The sequence below is a fragment of the Columba livia genome, chromosome 5 (assembly GCF_036013475.1).
Source record: "Columba livia isolate bColLiv1 breed racing homer chromosome 5, bColLiv1.pat.W.v2, whole genome shotgun sequence".
NCBI classification, from domain to species: Eukaryota; Metazoa; Chordata; class Aves; order Columbiformes; family Columbidae; genus Columba; species Columba livia.
Genome location: NC_088606.1, coordinates 27,641,419 through 27,660,474, shown reverse-complemented (window position 1 = coordinate 27,660,474; position 19,056 = coordinate 27,641,419). Strand labels below are relative to the sequence as shown.

The 19,056-nt window shown below is 35.6% G+C and overlaps 1 protein-coding gene across 16 annotated transcripts in view; it reads right to left on the bottom strand.

Moving 5' to 3' along the window:
• The window catches only part of RALGAPA1 (Ral GTPase activating protein catalytic subunit alpha 1), a 138,932-nt gene that overhangs the window by 77,968 nt on the left and 41,908 nt on the right, over positions 1-19,056 (bottom strand). For 6 of the 16 annotated variants that reach the window (XM_065064048.1, XM_065064045.1, XM_065064041.1 and 3 more), the window contains exons 16-21: positions 17,364-17,525; positions 12,870-13,010; positions 7,420-8,988; positions 5,406-5,530; positions 2,999-3,215; positions 1,709-1,885 (exon numbers count right to left, since the gene is read on the bottom strand). In XM_065064048.1, the coding sequence (XP_064920120.1) occupies positions 1,709-1,885; positions 2,999-3,215; positions 5,406-5,530; positions 7,420-8,988; positions 12,870-13,010; positions 17,364-17,525 (2,391 nt within the window). The remainder of the gene's footprint in view (positions 1-1,708; positions 1,886-2,998; positions 3,216-5,405; positions 5,531-7,419; positions 8,989-12,869; positions 13,011-17,363; positions 17,526-19,056) is intronic. The other 10 variants (XM_065064050.1, XM_065064056.1, XM_065064049.1 and 7 more) reach the window with 3 other exon arrangements.

The following is a 19,056-nucleotide window of genomic DNA, read 5'->3' as shown; positions in this document are numbered from 1 at the left end:
AGGAAAACTACTTAGAAACACATAGTTTTCTGAGCAGCTGAACCACAAAAACCATCATTTCTTATGAGTGGTTTTGGGGTTGAGTTTCTGCATGGATTTGCTGGTACGTGACACAGCGAATTCACGTTGCAGCCTCCCTGTCACGGGACCCTGCATACACGTAATTTTCACTAGAGAGCTGCCTATCTTTCATAAAATTTCAAATAAAAGACTGTCTTTCTGTTTTCTTACATGCCAATTTAGCAGAAATTACACAATGGGGTCCAAAACAATTGAGGGCATGGAGCAGTCAGACAGAGACAGAGAGTGTAATCGCACAAGTCTTGCTTCCTTGGGAAATCCAGCTGAAGTTAAATGCATGTGACACACAAAAGCTGCCTCTCTAAAACAGCAGTCCAAACAACAAGACAAGACAGCCACAGAATCTCTCAATGGACAACTCAGTCATTAATTGCAATCTTATCAATTCAATTATAGTGCAAACTTGGACAAAAATACCAAACAGTAATGAAATTATTAACATTTAAAAACAAACAAACAGAAAAAGAACAGGTTTTCTGCGAGGACCTCCAACAAGCACACAGCAAAGAGAAAAATGAAGAGAACAGAAGTCAAGCTGAACATTGTTGAACAAGCTTAACAACAAGGTCCAAGAAATCTAATACCATATTTCTTTCAGCAGAAAGGCCGTTTTAGAAAATTAAAATTGTTGCAGAGGAAGTAAAGATGTCTTTCCATCTCTCTGAAAATACAGAGTTTGATTTCTCACAGAGAACAAGACACTGTATGTAGGTAAAAGCTTTGACAGACAAACAGGTACTTGTTGCCAGGGTTGTAACAGGAATCGTAGCGCATAACCATTAAGGGACAAGGAGTATGAAAATGACAATGGACATCTTTACTTCCCATTTACAAAATCCGGCAAGAGATCCTTCTTCCAAATACTCCTCAGAAAGGAAGATTCTCTCTTTCAGAAAGGAGCCCATTAAATTTAGGTTAATTGCACCACTTGGTGATTGCTAACCTAATCGCTATTCTCTTTCCCAAGAAACAGTTGCAAAGTTAACCAGAGGAGCCTCAAGCTCATCAGCTGAGGCTGTGAAACACCGCTTCCCAAAAGACTTACTTTTTAATGAAAACAACAGGAAAGGTATTAAAAGAATTCTTAAGTTACATAAATGAAAATTGATCTTACATGGCGCAGTGACTAATATTTTGCACATTAAAAGCTCCCAGTTACACAACAGACAGTGTATATATAGAGAGAGATTAAGATAGATGTATACAGAAGAATTCCGTCATACTTCAGTGTGATACAAAGGTTTGAAAGAGCACTGTCAAAGCCTTCTAAGGAAAAAAATCCTTCCTGGAAATTAGCTATTTGACTACCAGTAGAAGGACACTTGTAAGAGATCTAGCATACATTATGTGGTAAGAGTTTTCTTCCTGGTAATTGTATAGATTTTCTCATGAAGGGTTTAAAATGCATTTAGCACCAAGCCAAGGATCATATGAGTAACTAAGTGAGAAAAAGGTTTTCCTTTTATGTTATTTTATATATTACTTTTCAATAGCAATAAAAAAAATAATTTAAATCAAAGAATCATCTTATATAGAATACAGATTCATTGCAGAAGCTGAAACTAGAATTCTTCAGGATGGGTAGAAAAATTTCTGAAATAAATGCCTTTTTTTTTAACTACTTTACCAGTAATAGTTGCAGCTTCAGCAGACAATGGTTGCTGATTGAGACTACTTGTTTCTGAATCTATATGGAGTGTAGTTAGACTGGCCACTTCTTGCTCCTCAGCACTCTGTTGCTGTCCTGAAATTGCATCAACGTCAGTGGAAGCTGGTGTCCCTGCCTCAGTGCCAAAGCTGAAATCTGCATGAGGAAAGCACTGTATTAACTTATAACCTAAAAATACAATAACATAAAACCCCAAAGCCCAGCACCTCCAAAATCCTCCATGTAAAACTTGGATGTACACCTCCTATGTTACTAAAACACTGCTGCAAAATTTACATAAAATATAACAGCAGAAAGTAATTGACTCTTATTAATATTCTCATTCCTGTCACGAAACTGTTACTGTACTTCTGGAGAAAACACTCCTATTGCATGTTGTGTGTTCTGCTTAGTTGCTCCAAGTGCACCTACATGAGAATACAGTAAAAATAATAGGAAAATACATTAAGGAACTTATTTGCAAAATTTACAAGCTGGAAAGAAATATCCAAGTTGGTTATTAAAGCACTAAATTAAAACTAAAAATATTATGGCAACTGACACTCTATTAAATGGCTTTTTCAACACTAAAGAAAAAATGTCATGCTGAAGTGTTTAAATAACATCACTTAGTTGCATAACATCTACATATCTAAGAATTGTAATTTCTTCAACAAATACCACCATATAAACATCATTTCTCTCTTACATAATACATTAAGTCACAATTTCTAGCAACCATAATGATCTCTTCTGTTGAACAAGAGTGGGAATTAATAACTGAAATAATTATGTTATTAAACAAAGCATATTAATTTTACCATGATATTACACTTAGTATTTTGATTAAGCTATAGCTAGACAAAGCCCTTCTTAAAATTTTACCTTAATGTTTTCAAAAGAATTAAAATAACTTCCAAAAAAAGTAACCTTTCATTTCTATATTTTGGGCAAAACAGCAAAATACGCTGCAGGGAGCAGACAATATTGCTTTTTAACTTCTGTTCACTGTTCTGCTTTTTGCACAGTAGTATTCCAGTGCTGTTTTGTTTAGTATACTACAAACACGACAGCCACTCTCAAGAACTCTGCTTGCTCCATTAACTTGCTAATGATTTCAATGAGAAATCAAGATAAGCTGTCTGTACAGAAGACTGCTGGCATATAACAAACAAACAAACAAACAAACAAACAAAAACAAAAACAAAAACGAGAGAAATTTGCAAGCAAGCAACAAAAATACGAATACTTTTGGAAAAATATACTTGCTTTCAAATTTGCGGCCATCATACTGGAAGGCGCTGAAGGAGTCGGAGTGGCTGTCGGAGCTGATGAGGTCGCTGCTGCCTGCGCTGGCAGGTGATGTCCATTCGGAAGGCACACCCGGGTCGTCTATAGGACGCATTTGGTTCTGTTTGTTCAATACATCTGGAAGGTCTTTAGGAACCTCCAGGCTGCCAGGACTGCTTCCTCTTCTCGTCACATTCTAAACATTGAAGAAACATAAATGATCTTACAATCTTGGATGGCTTATTTACATATAATGCAAAATGCAATCACACCTTTGCAAGTGTCAGTATGTAAGAAATAGTTCACAAGAACCTAAACCAGAAATTGTCAACATACTACATACATTGCTAAGACTTTCCAAAACCCCAGACAAGCATCAGGAACTCAAGAACCTAAAATCACACAGTCATACAATTTCTTAAAGATAAATTTTATTTGCATAATGATTTTTTGGGCACATACCTTAAAGGGCTAGGATTCAGACCAGCATGTGCCACACATGTATTAAGAAAGTCTTCAGAGAGAAAAACACAGCAAAAAAGTATATTTTCTCCAGCTTACATCTAAATTCCTAACAACACCTTGTCAACCTTGCTTGCAGACACAAGCAGAAAGAAAAATTCAAGGTATGTGGTGTTCTCTGGCCTACTATGCTATAAGCAAAAATTTAATGTACACCACAAGCAAATGAATTTTCTAATTAATGTGCTAATTTTCTTATAATCAAGCCAAAGCCTCAATATTGACTTGGACAATAAAGACAGCATATAGCAAAAATAAGATATATAGATTTGCTCATGTAGAAGTAAGGTGGTGTTCTACTTGGAGCCTTTCTTTAGGCTGCTCTTTTCACAGATAGGACTCTTTGCTTGAAGGAAGAGAGATACAGGTAGAAAAGCTATTTTATGAAACAGCTTGAAGTCTTAATGCATTATAAAACTGAAGGTGACTTCCTTTTACACTAGGCCCAGTCACTTCCCTATTCGTTTATTACCCTCCTATTAATTAGAGATTTGCTCAGGCTGACAAGCTTTTAATGATACAAGATTTTAATATGACTACTTTAGATTGCAAAATCAGTGTCAGCTTCAAAATATTTTTTCAAGCCTAACTCAGCTGGTTTTTGCTACCTAAGGAATGTGCCAATTCTCTTGTCTGAACTATTAACAATCAATATTCTTGCCCATTTATGTGAAAAGGAAAAGTATTCCCTTTCTCTCTTTTTGTCTGTGGCCAGATGCAACAATGTCTGTTTTATTAATTTGCAGACCAAGTTCATATTTTTTTAATAGACTTCAAGTTAGTATTTTCGTCTTGTGACTCAAGACCTACTAACAAGAACACGTTGCACCAGCAATCAAGTTTGATGAACATAAGTTCAATACAAAGGAGAGAAAACAGTATACATTTAGACAAAGTTTATAAGTCCTCTCTTGCCATTTATCAAAGAGAATGCTAAATAAACAATTTTTTTCCAATTACTTTGAATAATCTTTTTCTGCCTCCTATTTAGCTGCCCAACAACTAAACTACTCATTGCCAACACTCTACAGAAGCACATCTTAAAATGACCCTCTTCTCTTTAAAAATTGTTTTAAAATTCTAAGCAGGAAAAAGACCAGGACAACTTTGCAGCAATACATTTAAATTGTTATTAATTCTGTTCTTCATTTGCAACATTTTTTAACATCTTCCTTTTCACTGCTAGTTAACAAAAACACTTATCACTTTGGGTTAGTTGTCTCATTCCATAAGCATTTAACAGTAACCTGAAATTCTTGACTTAAATTTGATTAAAATTTCTCATTATGAATGATATACCAAACACCATAACATATCTGGAAAAATGGAGGAATAGAGTATAACAAAAGTTTGTTCAATTAGCATAAAACTATTAACAAAAAATTATTCAACACTTGTAAATGAAATAAAAAAATGAAGGAAACAGACGCTAGTAGTGTTTTGTAGTCTGTTGCACCAACTAAACCTGTAGAGAATAGTACCATACTACAGCATAGAACTGGGTACCACACTGAATACTGCAAATTTACATAGAAACCATTATCCCGAAAGTGTCTGTGTACAAAGATCTTTACAGGTGTGATTAAGGCCATTCAGGTTCAATGAGACTATTTACCTGACAGTTATTTTTTCATTGCTTCCACAATGAAGATTTAATAGATATGAAAACACGAACGACATAAGATGGCTTGAGTCTATGTCAAAATGATTTAAAAGCAAGGAATAATTAAGTTATATTCTTAATCCTTTTTGATTAATAAAATTCAGAGAAAGATATTTTGACAAACTGCCTTATAATGTCATTGACAAGTTCACACATATATGCAGACCTACATACTGAAAAGTGAGAAGTTTAAAGGCTTACCAGTGCACTGCCACTGCGGAGTCTCTCAGCTATAAATTCATCCATGAGGTCAGGAACATTTGTATTGCTACTGCCAATATCACTATCAATATGGTGCAGCTTTTGACTCATGTCCTCTCTATTAGCTAAAAGCAAATGAACAACTGTATATAGTAAAAAACACATCAAGATGTTTTCAAAACAAAACATAAAAAAAATGAAAAAAATCCTGTTAATTAACAGAAATTTAAAAATAAATCAAAATTGTCAAACATGCATTATAAGAAATTCCCTCTTTTAAAGCAGATTCTACTGTAAGAATTAGTACGGCTTCTTCTTCCCACTAAGCAGGGGTTAGTTGATTTCCAGTACCACCTCTAATAGCAAGAAGCTTCTAGGTAAGCACTACTCAAAGTTGTTAATGCTTGCTTTAAGGATACAGCATATATTCTCCCTCCATATCACAAAAAATGAGTAATAAAATGTTTTTGATTCCTACAGGCACTCCTCCTTCATTGCATTCCTAATGAAGAGCAATGCAGTGGAAAACATAAATGAGGCTGTAACATGTACTAGTGACAAATGTCAATGTGGCACCGTATACAGTTAGTATAAATAGTGCAAAGAAAATCTTATGTAATAAAATTACATGCTACCACAGGGAATGAAAATTCAAACTCTGGATGGTCAATGGTTATGAACAATTAATTAAGCATACTCATTTATGAGTTTTATATTTTTGATATAACTATACTGTTCATATTGAACTGTGGCTGTTACACGTGACTTTGCGATTGTAGCCTTTAAAATCTTCCAGTTTTTCCAGTTCAGGTTTTCTCTGTAAGAATTTGTCCCTCCATGTCATGTCATGAGACCACAGTGAAGCTTATTCTAATATTGAGGCTCTGCTAAATGTTACAAATTTCCAATAAAATATACTTCGAAAATTAGTGCTTTCTAGATCTCTCTTTTTCAGAAGTCCAGATTCTGCAGAGAAGCAAACAGTTTTTTTGAGACCCATGACAGTCACGTTCTGCTGGTGCTGTGCTTACAAAGACTGCCCTCAGGTGGCATTAACATCTCGATGCAGGATGCGTTACAGAATCCTCTGTTAATCATGCCAGCATAACAATGGGAGAAAAGAAAACCTACATTACTGCTGAAAGTTAATTTATTGTTCATTTAAGGTTAAGATGTGAACTAAGACAATGGATATTAGAGCGACAGCCTTCTTTTTTATCAGTCCACAGAGGTCTCATAGTTAGCAGGAGAAGGACCATCATGAGACCTTCATGAACATCCACAATTCCAAGAAAAAAGAAAGCGATGAAAGATGTTGCCAAGATGTAACAGCATCCATTTTGACGAATGAATACAGAAAGGCCTACAGCATGTTTTGAAAAAGATTTAAACAATGAATATGATTAGACTCACAGAGAATTGTCGGAATGAAATCATTCCGGTATTAAGAGATTTCTGTTTAAGACTATGTTTTAAAGTTATCTAAAGTGACCTCCAAATGTAAATTTGAGGGGCTTTTTTGTATTGGAGGAGGAAAAGGAGGAGGAGGAGGAAAAGAAAACACACTAAATGAACCAGAAATACAACTAGTTCAAGCCAGGTCCTTCTCACAATCAAACTACACTCAGAGTGGAATAGCACATTCTGATAAAACATGCATACTCCAATCGTTTGGTAGGCTAAATTTTAGGGCTCTGCATGGTAGATGAAAATGAAAAACACTCGAGGCTTATTAGGTCATTTACTGTCTCTTCCTCCTCCCTAACCAGATGATCTTCAGCAGCAAAGAGGTTCGACTAAATATTTTGAAGAGGGAAATTAGTAATTTAAAGTATGTAAAAGTAACTTATGCTGGGAAAAAAATGAGCTGGCTGTAGGCGCATGCATAACGAAACAGGGAAAGCAGTGATCATCCCAAAGCCTTTTGATTGCTTATCAGAGCTTGCTTCAGTTGCATTAAGCCAAACTGGTGCTGCCTTTCTCCTTTTGCACTCTGCACACTGTTAGTGCTCACCTGCAGCTTTCCTTCCAAAATAGCCCATTACATGACTGTACAGATCCCTCAGTGGAGCCTCTGCTGGCATTCTGTTCTGCCTCTGTGGGGAAACATTTGCCTTCGGCTTCGAAAGAGCATGGACAACAGTTTTATAAACACCACCCAGGGAGCCCTGCTGTTGTGTTGACTCCTGACCTGGTGCTCTAAAGGCACTACGATTATGGAACTGATTAATTGCAATACCTTCTTTTTGCAACATGGGTGCTTGAGCTTCTGTAGATTCTTTACTTTGCTTGCTGCCAGCTGAAGCAGCATTGATTGCATCTAGAGGTCTATACATTCCAGGTCTAACCAGCTCCGTGACAGTGGATGAGCTGGTGCTCGCACTCGTACTGCTGTTGCTGCTACCACTACCGCTACTACTGAAGCCACTGAGTTTACGAAGTCTTGCTTTCCAAGCAGCCTCTTTGCTCTCAAGAGGATTGTAAAATTGAACCGATTCTGTAGATGGCCTAAAAGTAACATGAACGCTATTTCTTTTTCTAGTCGTTATTTTCATTATTTTGGCCCTATGAGTTACAGTTTCAGATAAACTCCTTTTAGTTGGTGATGGTTTGCTTGTGCCTGTGATGTGAGGCATTTGAGGGTTAACTTGTGCTTTAGGAAGAATTTTCTTTGCATGCATAACACGTGAGTTGGTTACTTTTTCATTAAACTGGGCACCTTTATGCTTTTCAGCTACTGCTGTTTCCACAACTAAATCTACATCAGCTTCAGTGGCTGCTTGCCTGTACAGGTATCTCTTCCCTTCTTTGCTGCTAGGACTACTTGACCCATGATCAAACACACTTTCACATTGTTTATCAATATTTAACTGTCTGGCTTTATCGAGCGCTTGATTTCTTGTAAAAATGTCTACTGGAGTAGGTGCAATATTACTTATAAAGCCACTTTGGTTTTGTTCTAGGTGCAGCTCTGTGTTATCGTCTCTTTCTGTAACAGTGATGCTATTCGTGCATTGACTGGTCTGATCTCTATTTTCTAATCCATCCAGTGGTAATCTATCATTCTTATTTACTGATGTATCAACTTCGTGAGCAGAAGCCTCACATTTATCTATCTCAAAGTTACTGCAAAGTTCTTCTTTTTCTTTAAGATATTCTCTCAGGGAGGAAAGGAGATCATCTTCACCTTCAAGGTCAACATATTGGCTTTGTTCAAAGGCTGTGTTTGCAAATTCTAGCGGCCCTATTAAATGACAAAGATGATCATAAATACTATCCCCAACTTCCAAGGAGGACTCTCTGCTATTTGTATCAGTGATATGGCTTTCAGTGGATCTATGCATTGAAGAGGTCTCAGTGGAACTCTGTAAGCTTGGAGCATGATGGGATGAACTGTCAATGACAGGAACTGCACCTTTGGCTCGTTCAACTGCAAATGGTTCCAGGATGTCAGAGGTGCTGCTGCTTCGTGGCAGTGGCTGCTCCTCATTTAATGCACCAAAAACTTCACCTGGAGCATCCTCGCTCTGTGAAAAATGTCTGACTCGAGGTGGACGTGGAAGAATTTGAGCATCATCAATGTCTGTAGGAAAAAAGTATATGTAACATGCACTAAAATTTACATCCAAAGACAACATGTATTTACCACTACAGCCTAATGACGTGACTTTAAAAGCCAGGAAAGTTCAGAGCCTTGTTTTCTTAAGGACAACAAAGATACTTTTTCCAGTACTAGAGTGTTAAAAACACACGCACGTAATATCCAGTACAGAATGTAATATAAATGAGTTAGACCATCAGAACACAGTTTTAAATGTTAACATGCATGAGAACGAACAGTGAGACCATGAAACATTTGGAAATACAGTTAAAGCTAGGGCTGTGCCAATAAGTTCAATAATTCAACCAATATTATGCCAGCTAGTTCATTCAGGACATGGTTACCTGGAATACAAATTAGCTTAACCGTAGTACCCGTCATGGAATTTACATCTTCGGGAAAATGCAAGAGTCTAAAGAGAACAAGTAAGTTTTCTGGAAAATTAGAATTGTTTATGGAAGTGTCAAACTATTACTTTTTTCATAACTTGTATGAGTATGTATGAACTACTGAAAAACCGGAAAGAATACTAGCATACAATTACGAATATTATGGCGTATATAACATAGTGTATGCCTAAAGACTAAAGCTTTTAAATTACATGGAAGAGCTGGTCCTATACAGAAACGATTACTATTCATAATGGATAATTTAAGGATATACCTTTTTCCTCTAGAAGAATGTTTTGTCTCTCACTTTCAAAATGTGAAACTAAATACTTCATAAAAGCTTACTTCCCCCTCCTTGCCCAGTTTTACTCGAGCAAATATGGCATTTACGGGAATTACCAAGTTAAGGACCCTGCTACTGAAAAACATCCTGCAGCCTCACAACAGGTAACATTAGAGTAAAACCTCTACTGTTTTCAAAAAGACCAGAACATTTCTTATGACCATTTAAATTAGCGAATCCTTGTCTCTGTTCAGACTGCTAATATATTAGCATCAGTACAAATCACAGTTAACTGTAATGAAAGCTGCAGTTCCAACATAGATCACCTAGGAATCATACAGAAGTATCTTCAGCCCACTTAGCATCATCCACGAAAATAAAGAACCTCCAGACTCGCCTCCAGATTTCCTGATGCTATAGGAACACCACATACCATAAAATCACTGGTGTGGGCAAGACTAAGAATCTCTTGCAGACAGTTCAATTAATTGCAAGAATTCACACTATCCCTTGCAGTCTTTTTATGGGTAGACACTTGAACAGTGAGGTAAAAACAGCTTTCTCAATTTTCTGTTGGTTTGGTTTTGACAGAATTCCTTATTCCCCAGATTTATTTTTACTACCACTTCAAAAGTTGTAGTTATGCTTTTAAAGTCAGGAATAACAATAAAGAGCTTAAATGAACATCAACAAGAGTTGCTTGCCACAATAAACAGACTTACCTTGTTCTATCTAGAGGCTTTATCTTCAGGACTACAATGGCAAATCTACTTAAGATCAGCACAAAATTTAAGCCCCTTTCCCTCTCCTAAATCTGACATGTTACTGCCAAAGCAAAGAAACTATGTGGAATTAATTTTAAAATATTTCAAATCATTAATGCATGGATCTCTATACCTATTTCAGTAATATTTAGTAATGATTATCTGAAGTCAACTTAAAAAGCTGCTTTAAATTGCTCACACTTTTATGAGAATGTTAGAGCTGGAGCTGAATTTTCTTGTATTTTTCTTGTGAGCAAAGCATATAAACTGGAGAAATGAGCTACATCTGTACTTCACTAAATGTATGTGTTGCAAGATCAAAAATGGTATTTCCATGCTTAGTTTTTCAGAGACGTTAAAATTTGAAAATTAGAGATTGACCTGATACAAAGTTTACTGAACTGTAAAGAAGCTGTTAAACAAGGAACTGAGAGATCTATATTGGAAAAAGAGAGTAGATATCCAAGCTATTTCAAAAGACAAACATGAACTGAAAATCATTGTATATATATACTACACAATTAATTATCCCTTTCCTCTCTTTCCAGCTTTGATAAGCAACAAATTTCTCACTGTTCTTGTTCAACTTATTACTAGCTATGTGAATTAACACCCTCTGAAAAGAATGCTGCTTCCCTCTACTTGGGACTGTTATTTCAAACTGTTGACTCAGACAGAGATATACACAGGTTATGTTTATATAGTCTCAAAGGCATTTCTTACAGCTGCAAAGATAGGATCATATGATTCAGTCAAAACTACGTATGATAATGTTATACGTGGGATTAACACATGTAACTACAATACACAAATCTGATCTTGAGCCCTCAATATGCATCTTTCGTACTTTTTATAAACTCAAGCTTATCTAAAGCGGCAGCCTGAGGACTGCATACTCTGCATGCACACAGTGATTATGATTTTCTAGGATGTTAAAAATTACTGGATGTAGAACTCCAAGTGCACGCCAAGCAGCTCCGCACATTGAAATAAATTCAGCTAGATTTATTTCAGTGTTGATCCAGTACTAATTTTAGGTGCCCACATATGCATGACTAGCACATACAAGTACACAAACATTTTCAAACAAACGTGTAGTGCTTGTGTCAATAGAGATTTCTTTTTTGTAAATCAGAGGAAGAAACCAAGGAAATGAAAAATATAATGTTACTTCAGGATCAGCACTGCAAATACAATGTTTAAAAACCCAAACAAACAGCTCCTTCACAGCCGGGGCTCACCCTTGCACACTGGGACACCATCAATTCCCAAGGAGTTTTCACTAACTACATTGCAGTTGTGCACGAGAAGGCTGTGTCTCTGACACACTGCATGCACTGCTGAGACATATTTTGGACACATAACAAAATACAGTTATGAAAATACAGTTCTTGATACTTCTTGAGTAACAAAGGGAAATGGGACAAAAATAAAAAAAAAGAAAAAAAAACCACAACAAAACCTCCCCAATCTTCCATTAAAAAATTACTGCCATAAAGTCCTCATATTTCTACACAGTTTTGACTATATATACAGTGCTCCCACTGTGCTCTCTTTATTTTTTTTTCACTCCTTTAAACAAAGGCATAATGTGATTGTCAGCCTCAACACTCTACTAAGTTACACCTATGTAAGAGCTGAAGTACAGGAAAAAAAACATTCTCTGTAAAGCTTCACGCATGCACTTCTATAATCTGTGCTAATTCTAATTGTTGAATCAATTTGTTCAAAAAAAATTATCCAGAGAAAGCTGGTGTCACACTTCTAGCCAACCACACTGCTGGACAAAACAATGTTGAGGACGACAACTCTGTAAAAAATGGATCATTTGGAAAATACCAAAACACAGCACTTCAGGATTCCAAACTGTATAGATTTTTAAATGTTTCTATATATTAATGAAAATCAGGCATACTGTAAAGTATATTATATGATACCATACACTTCAGACATTCTTTTTTCATGGGAGCTACAGTACGTCATTACCATGGCTGTCCACACAACATCTATGACACTGTATTCAAAGATTTCCATAGGAAGATGTAAATGGCAAATCAAAGTAAAATTCTGTTCTTCCTTTCCTCCCTCACTTGTCACAAATAAAAGCTTTAGATTATTTGTAGTCTCTGGTAGACAGCTGCTATATTACTTCTTACGAAGAAATTGAAAAAGCAAGAGATTTCTCCAATTTTCACTTTTATGACAGTAAACATTGGCACAGCACTAACTTCTAACAGTTCCAGAATGAATTGCAAAATAGCATGGTATTTTACATAACTCAAAATATTCTTTCTTAATCTCTTCCCCTCTCCCCCCATCCCCCAAGTATTTTTTACTTCAAAAAATTTAATGACTTAGCAGAATTTGAAAGCAGAAGGTTTAAAAAAGTGGTAAAGGGGGTGCAGAAATTAGCAGAGGTGGCACTACCTGAAAGCTCATCAGAAAGGGGAGTGAGAACAATATCAGGCAAGAAGGGTTTGGAAGTATGGATCAGAACAGGAGCACTTTTAGCACTGCGTATATAGGCCGATGGCAGAGCACATTCACCAATGGATCGGCTTCTCATGGCTTTAAAAAGGAAAAGAAAGAAGTGGGGAAGGAAAAAAGAAGAGTGACTATAATGAAAGGCTTGTGTCACAGAAAAAGCAGCAACAGAGAAAACAAAGATAAAAAGGAAGAAAATTCAAAAATTAAAACATTTCAGCACGGCAGATACTGGCAGAGCTGTAAGAAAGAAAAAAAATCAGTGGACACATAAGACATTTTGAGTTTTCAACTTTTATGTAAAGCAGCAACAATGCCTTTATTATGAAGATTACAGAGATTTTGCATTCAAAATCAAGAAACTAATTAACACTTGTTTTTTTCCTATTGCATCAGGGGTTGAAAAATCGAAGTTAAAGTCACTCCACAAACACTTGGAACTTGAATTTTTTTAACAGAAAAAGCAACTTGCAACTTATGCTACATCTGCAGTTTTCTAGCTTCCTTTGGTTTACTCCTGAAAAGGCATCTCTGAATTTTTCACATACCCATACTCTTGCATTCGTGATTCTCCGAAAGAGATTCAAAAGCATAAGGGGAAAATGACAAGTTCTGTGTGGAGAAATCTGCAATATAATTTGTTATAGTTCCACACTAAAAATGAAGTGACTGAAGTGAAACGGTTTGACAACAAAAAGCATTAAAATGTTTCTTGTCCATAGGGTCTGGCTTTTAATCAATACTGAATAAATCTTGCTAAACTGGTCCTTTCATAAGAGTTGTGGCATCAGGATCAAGGTTGTATCTGCAGCTTTTCTAATAGGTTTTAAATGAATCTTTATAATATTTGTTTTCCTTTGTCAGAGTAAGACATAGCAAGAACCAATACTGCAGTCAATCTCAAAGTACGCTGGAAGGCCTTCAAAAAGTAATATTCACTGTTTCAAGCAGCTTCATTTTCAAACTGTTTCAAACTTCATAACTTGTTTTAAAACAGTTGCTGATCAACATTTTTAAAGGAAACTTCAGTGTATCTTACCTAAATACCATCAGTACAATATTCAATCAGTCTTTGAACTTTTCTATATATATTTTCAAAACAACAGGGACTATAGACTTAGAATCTCAGTGCTCCTGATCTGTATGGGACTCAGAAGTACACAAATGGAGTGCAGCAAAAATGGAGCACATCACACTTCTAAATCAGGTTAAAGAATTGTCCCTAACAGCAACATGCAGATAACTTGGGTAGGTCAACAGACATAGAGCAGAAAACACATTTGACAAATGCAGCATAACTTCAGTGCAGTCTTAACACCAGTTTGAAAAAACAATTCTGAAAGACAGACGTTTAAAGACTGAAGCCATCCGATACTAAATCTAGTTTAGTTTTTTTTTTTTTTTTAAAAAAAAACAACTTTAACATTATGTGTTTGGCTTTGACATCTCTTTGTTTAAGAGATATGATAATAAAATTCAGGATACAGTGGTAGACGCATCACATTCATCACTGCACATCTTAAAATGAATGTAGGCAAGAGAAAAAATAACAAGGTATACAGTAAAACTTAAGAGTCTCTTCCAACCTAAACAGTTCTACAATTTTAAATAAACCAAGCTTTTGAGATTAGATACTGTGTTGATTGCAGATCTTAACATAAAATGTCCCTTGTAATTTGACTGGATTCTTTCCATCATATGATATCGATACTAGCAAGGGGAGGGCAGAAAAACCCATTATAATTTCTAAGGTGGAAATTTTACAGAAACTTTCGAAGGAAAAATTGCAGTGTATTATTATTGAAAGGAAAATTAAATTTGAGGTGAAGTAAAACAGTAATGTGATCTCAGCTTATTATTATTTTAAATATAATGTGTTACATTCAATTATACAGTTGAGGCAGACTTAATACCAGGATGTGGACTAGGTATCTGAGAGTTTATAACCTTCCACCGTTGTTTATAGACAAAAGCAAAACATAAGATTAGTAAATTCTTTCAAATCCAATATTTTTATAGGACTGGAATCTCCTTCCTAAGCCACAAATTATGTACCTAGCACTACAGAGGATTTTTCAACCCATATGCATATCATGTTTAAAGGCCCTTTTCCAAAAATTACTTTACATAAGTTCAGGCTAAAAATGTACACACTGCACATCAGAAAAGCTGTGAATTTTGAGTAACACACACACACAAATTTGGTGCAGCAATAAATGTGTGCTGGCATGAGGATGGCTCAAAAAATAGAGGTGCACAGATGTACACAAAATGCGTACAACACAAAGCAGATGAAAAAGAAACCCCAGCTTTTTCTTACCAGAAAATATTCAACATGCACATCCCCCCTACTCAGATATAAAGAGTATATTACTCACAATCAAAAGAAATATACTACGCATCAGATATCATGCAACATATCTGAAGCCTGACTAAATTCCAGACTTCGCATGCAGAGTTAATGTTAAACTGAAGGAGAAGATCTGACCAACAAAACGTTCTATAGAAAATCATTGCGACTATAAAACAGGTGGGGTTTTTTTATGTGACCCTATGTTAACCGGCACAGATTAAGAAGGATCCGAAGGAGCCCTCTTAGCAGACCTGAGAGACAATAACAAGCAACCGTTTGCAGACACTTAAACTGACACATTCTTTTGTAACATATTCTTCATTAACATCTTAAGAAATGGAAGAGTTTGGGATTCTGGCTCTGGCTAATCTTTTTGGATGTTTCATCTTTAAAAATCATCCTACTAATCCTGTGATGCTTGTCCACAGATGGTATTCTATAGAGCTGAAATTTCAACTGATTACAGTAATACAAACTTGGCTTATTAGTATCAAATATGTGCGGTAACTGGAGGAAAGGAACAAAGCCATGGAAGGTAAAGTACAGTGAAACTAAAATCAGATTAGTTTGCTGCTAAACAGGTCAACATATAGCTTGATTAGAACAAATTTCAGTCATTTTAGGGCTAACCTCATATAAATAGCCATCTTTCAAATAGCAGCAAAACAAAACCATTAATAAATTAACCAAACAACATAACCTTCTGACAGAGTATCTGAAATACTAACAATTTGGGAAGGAGAAATTTTAACATGACCTTACCTTGTTAAGACAATTAAGATTTAAAAACAAAACAAAACAAAACACTGCAACAGTTAAACACAGGCAATCCACAGAGAAGCAGAAATTACATTTAAAATACCTGTGACCCATAAGGAAAACTTCATTCAAACTAAATGCTGTCAGCATGAGATACAGGAAAAGCTGTGTACCATTTGAATGGACAGGAAATTTTGGAGTAGTGACTTCATTTTCTCACGCCCGTACTGCTTACAGAAAACATAACTCTCCCACACCAACAAAAGCCTCATGAGAAAACAATATTTTTTAAATTGAGAATTTTGAAGAACATGCAAATAAAAACTTTGGCTAGATAATCTTTGTGACTTAAAAAAATTAATTTCAAATATTTTTGGAAAATGAAAGTAAATGTTAATTTCTAAAAAGCCAACACAATTACATATTCAACTGCCAATATGCATCCCTGGGTTCTAAAACTGTGTCAGAAGTACCAGTGAAGCAACAACACACAACAACTGAAGCCACTACTGCTACAGAGACAGCACAAAAGCAAGACACATTCCTTAAAAGTTCTTCGTTTAAATAAAAAAATAAAATCAGCTTAATTTTCCTTTACATAAGGGATAGCACTGAGATCATAAAGATGATACAGAGTTAAAGAAATTGTAGTCCGGCTCATGTTAAGATATTCTGAGAAAATTACAGGAATGTAAATGAGTCTTCTTTTGAGCAATCCACCTAAAGCACTGTTTAGCATCACTCACTTCTAACACAGGAAGGAGTATCTGCAAGTAATAAAGTTGAGGAACAGATGACCTCAGAAATGGAGAATTGCATATATCTGTGCCAATCTTCCACTAATGCAAGATTCAGAATATAGCAAAAGACAACATATTTTATAAATTATGCAGACATATACATATTTCTCACACTTTTCTTTGCACAGTTGGAAAATACTCAACCTAATTTCTGCACCGCTTATGAAAACATGCACTTTAAAAGGCTTCTATTACTCACCTATCCATACCATTGCTCAAACCATTCCTGCTTTTTTCTCTTTCATATACATACAACAGTATTACTTTTCCAATCCAGCTTAAGCATGTGATCAAACTCACTAAGATTTAATACATCAACTGGATTACTTTCACTTGCAGTAACTGTAAATCTAGTAACCACAAATTATTAAACTACACTCAAAGCACATAAGGCTGCATAATTTACGCATTTAACTCATTATTATAGACAGTATATTTTTGTGGAAGTTATCCATGCTGATACAAAAGTCAGTTATTAATTCCTTACCCTCTCTCAAATAACACATCAGTTTCACAGATACGTACCAACTGTTTTCTGCCGTACGATGCTTCGTGCCTTTTCTGTTCCTGGAGAGCCAGTGGTTGTAGCGCTGCGTTGTCGCATCGGCGCTTGCCCAGGTTGATCACGGCTCCAGCCTCTAGAAAAGGACTTATCAACGGAAGACTTGGGGAATTCGTGCCCAGCTCCTGCAAAAATAGAATTGCGAATCAAATCACTTCTACTCTGGTATCACCAGATATGTGTAGTTGTCTTCTTTCAAAGAGTTTTGAAGTTTGATAGAATAAATGTTATCAAAGCAAGCATGATTCCAAAAACTAAACAACTCATTAAGGTTTTTAAATATATAAACCCACTCGGCCAGGTTTAACACTAAGGGATAGTAAAACTTTTTCAGAAGTGTTGGTGCTATTAAAATATTACGATTTTATTTTCTGACCAATCAAGTGCAAAACCACAAGAAAATGGGTTTACAAAGGTTGTAGCCTGATAAAATGTGTAAATATACGTTTTTCCTTTGCTGTTCCTATTAGACAAGACTCACAAAATCACACATTACAGACCATTAATATTATGGGGTTTTTTCCCAAATCATTTTGTGACATTTGAATAACATGAAATGAAGATGATAGAGTATTTTAACATGAAATACAAAAGTGAAAAAATGGAATTAAGGGCTCAGAGAACACGCCTCTTTGGAAACTTGCAAAAAAATACTACTCCAAGATTAAGAAAAGAAGGAACAAATTTGGATTTGACATATATATTGAAGGAAATGAAGCTCAAATGAGGAGCTATCAAAAATAAATGTATGTTAAAAAAAAAAAGTGAACTAAAATTTTTTGCAATGTATTTCCTTATCCACATTGAAGTAATGTAATCCAAAATGATACTTGATAAACAATTACAGTCATTAAAATGGCATCTTCCTGGAAAGTAAGTCCTTGTACAAGAAGTTCATTATTATTATCAGCAAGTGAACAGAGCCAAAGAAATAGGCATAACTTGTATGATATTTATTACTTTCAAAGTTGGATTTAACTCTGCAACTCACACTGAACAACAGAAGCTTTCTCTGGAACTTTTACTGAAGGCTAAAACAAACTCATGTGGCTCCATATGGGTGATACAGATGATTCAAGATGGTTTTTAAGCCTATATTCAAATAACTATATACATTGTTATCCCACATCAGACTTTCTTTTTTTTTTAAACTGTGTCTTTTGCAAGAAAAAGAAGAAAACTGTACAGTATAACAAAACAAAACAACCTCTCATGGTCAACTAAAAAGAAATGTATTTTTGTTCAGTTGTCACACACCAGAACAAAATGAAAGGATGAATAATGCCTCTGCCTAAGATGAGCAATTCGGAAGCGTATGAAATGTTTTTAGTACAAACAGCCTACAGGGACATGCTCTTTCAGAGACAGAATCCACACAGATTACTTCTCACTGACAAACCCTAGGATATTTGTACAAAGCACACTGCCTCAGGTTTGACTGGAGAAGTACATCAATCAAAATACAGAGGTAAAATGTCGACTAAAAATTACACTTTTTTTCCATCTTTATTACTCATCCTAAACACAATCCTGCCTCTCACTATTAGATTTCAAAGCACTTTTTAAAGGAGAACAGTATCGTTACCAATGTTTTACAGAAGTGGAAACAAAGACAGAAGTGATGGTCTCACGCAAAAAGTCAGTCTCTGATTTGGG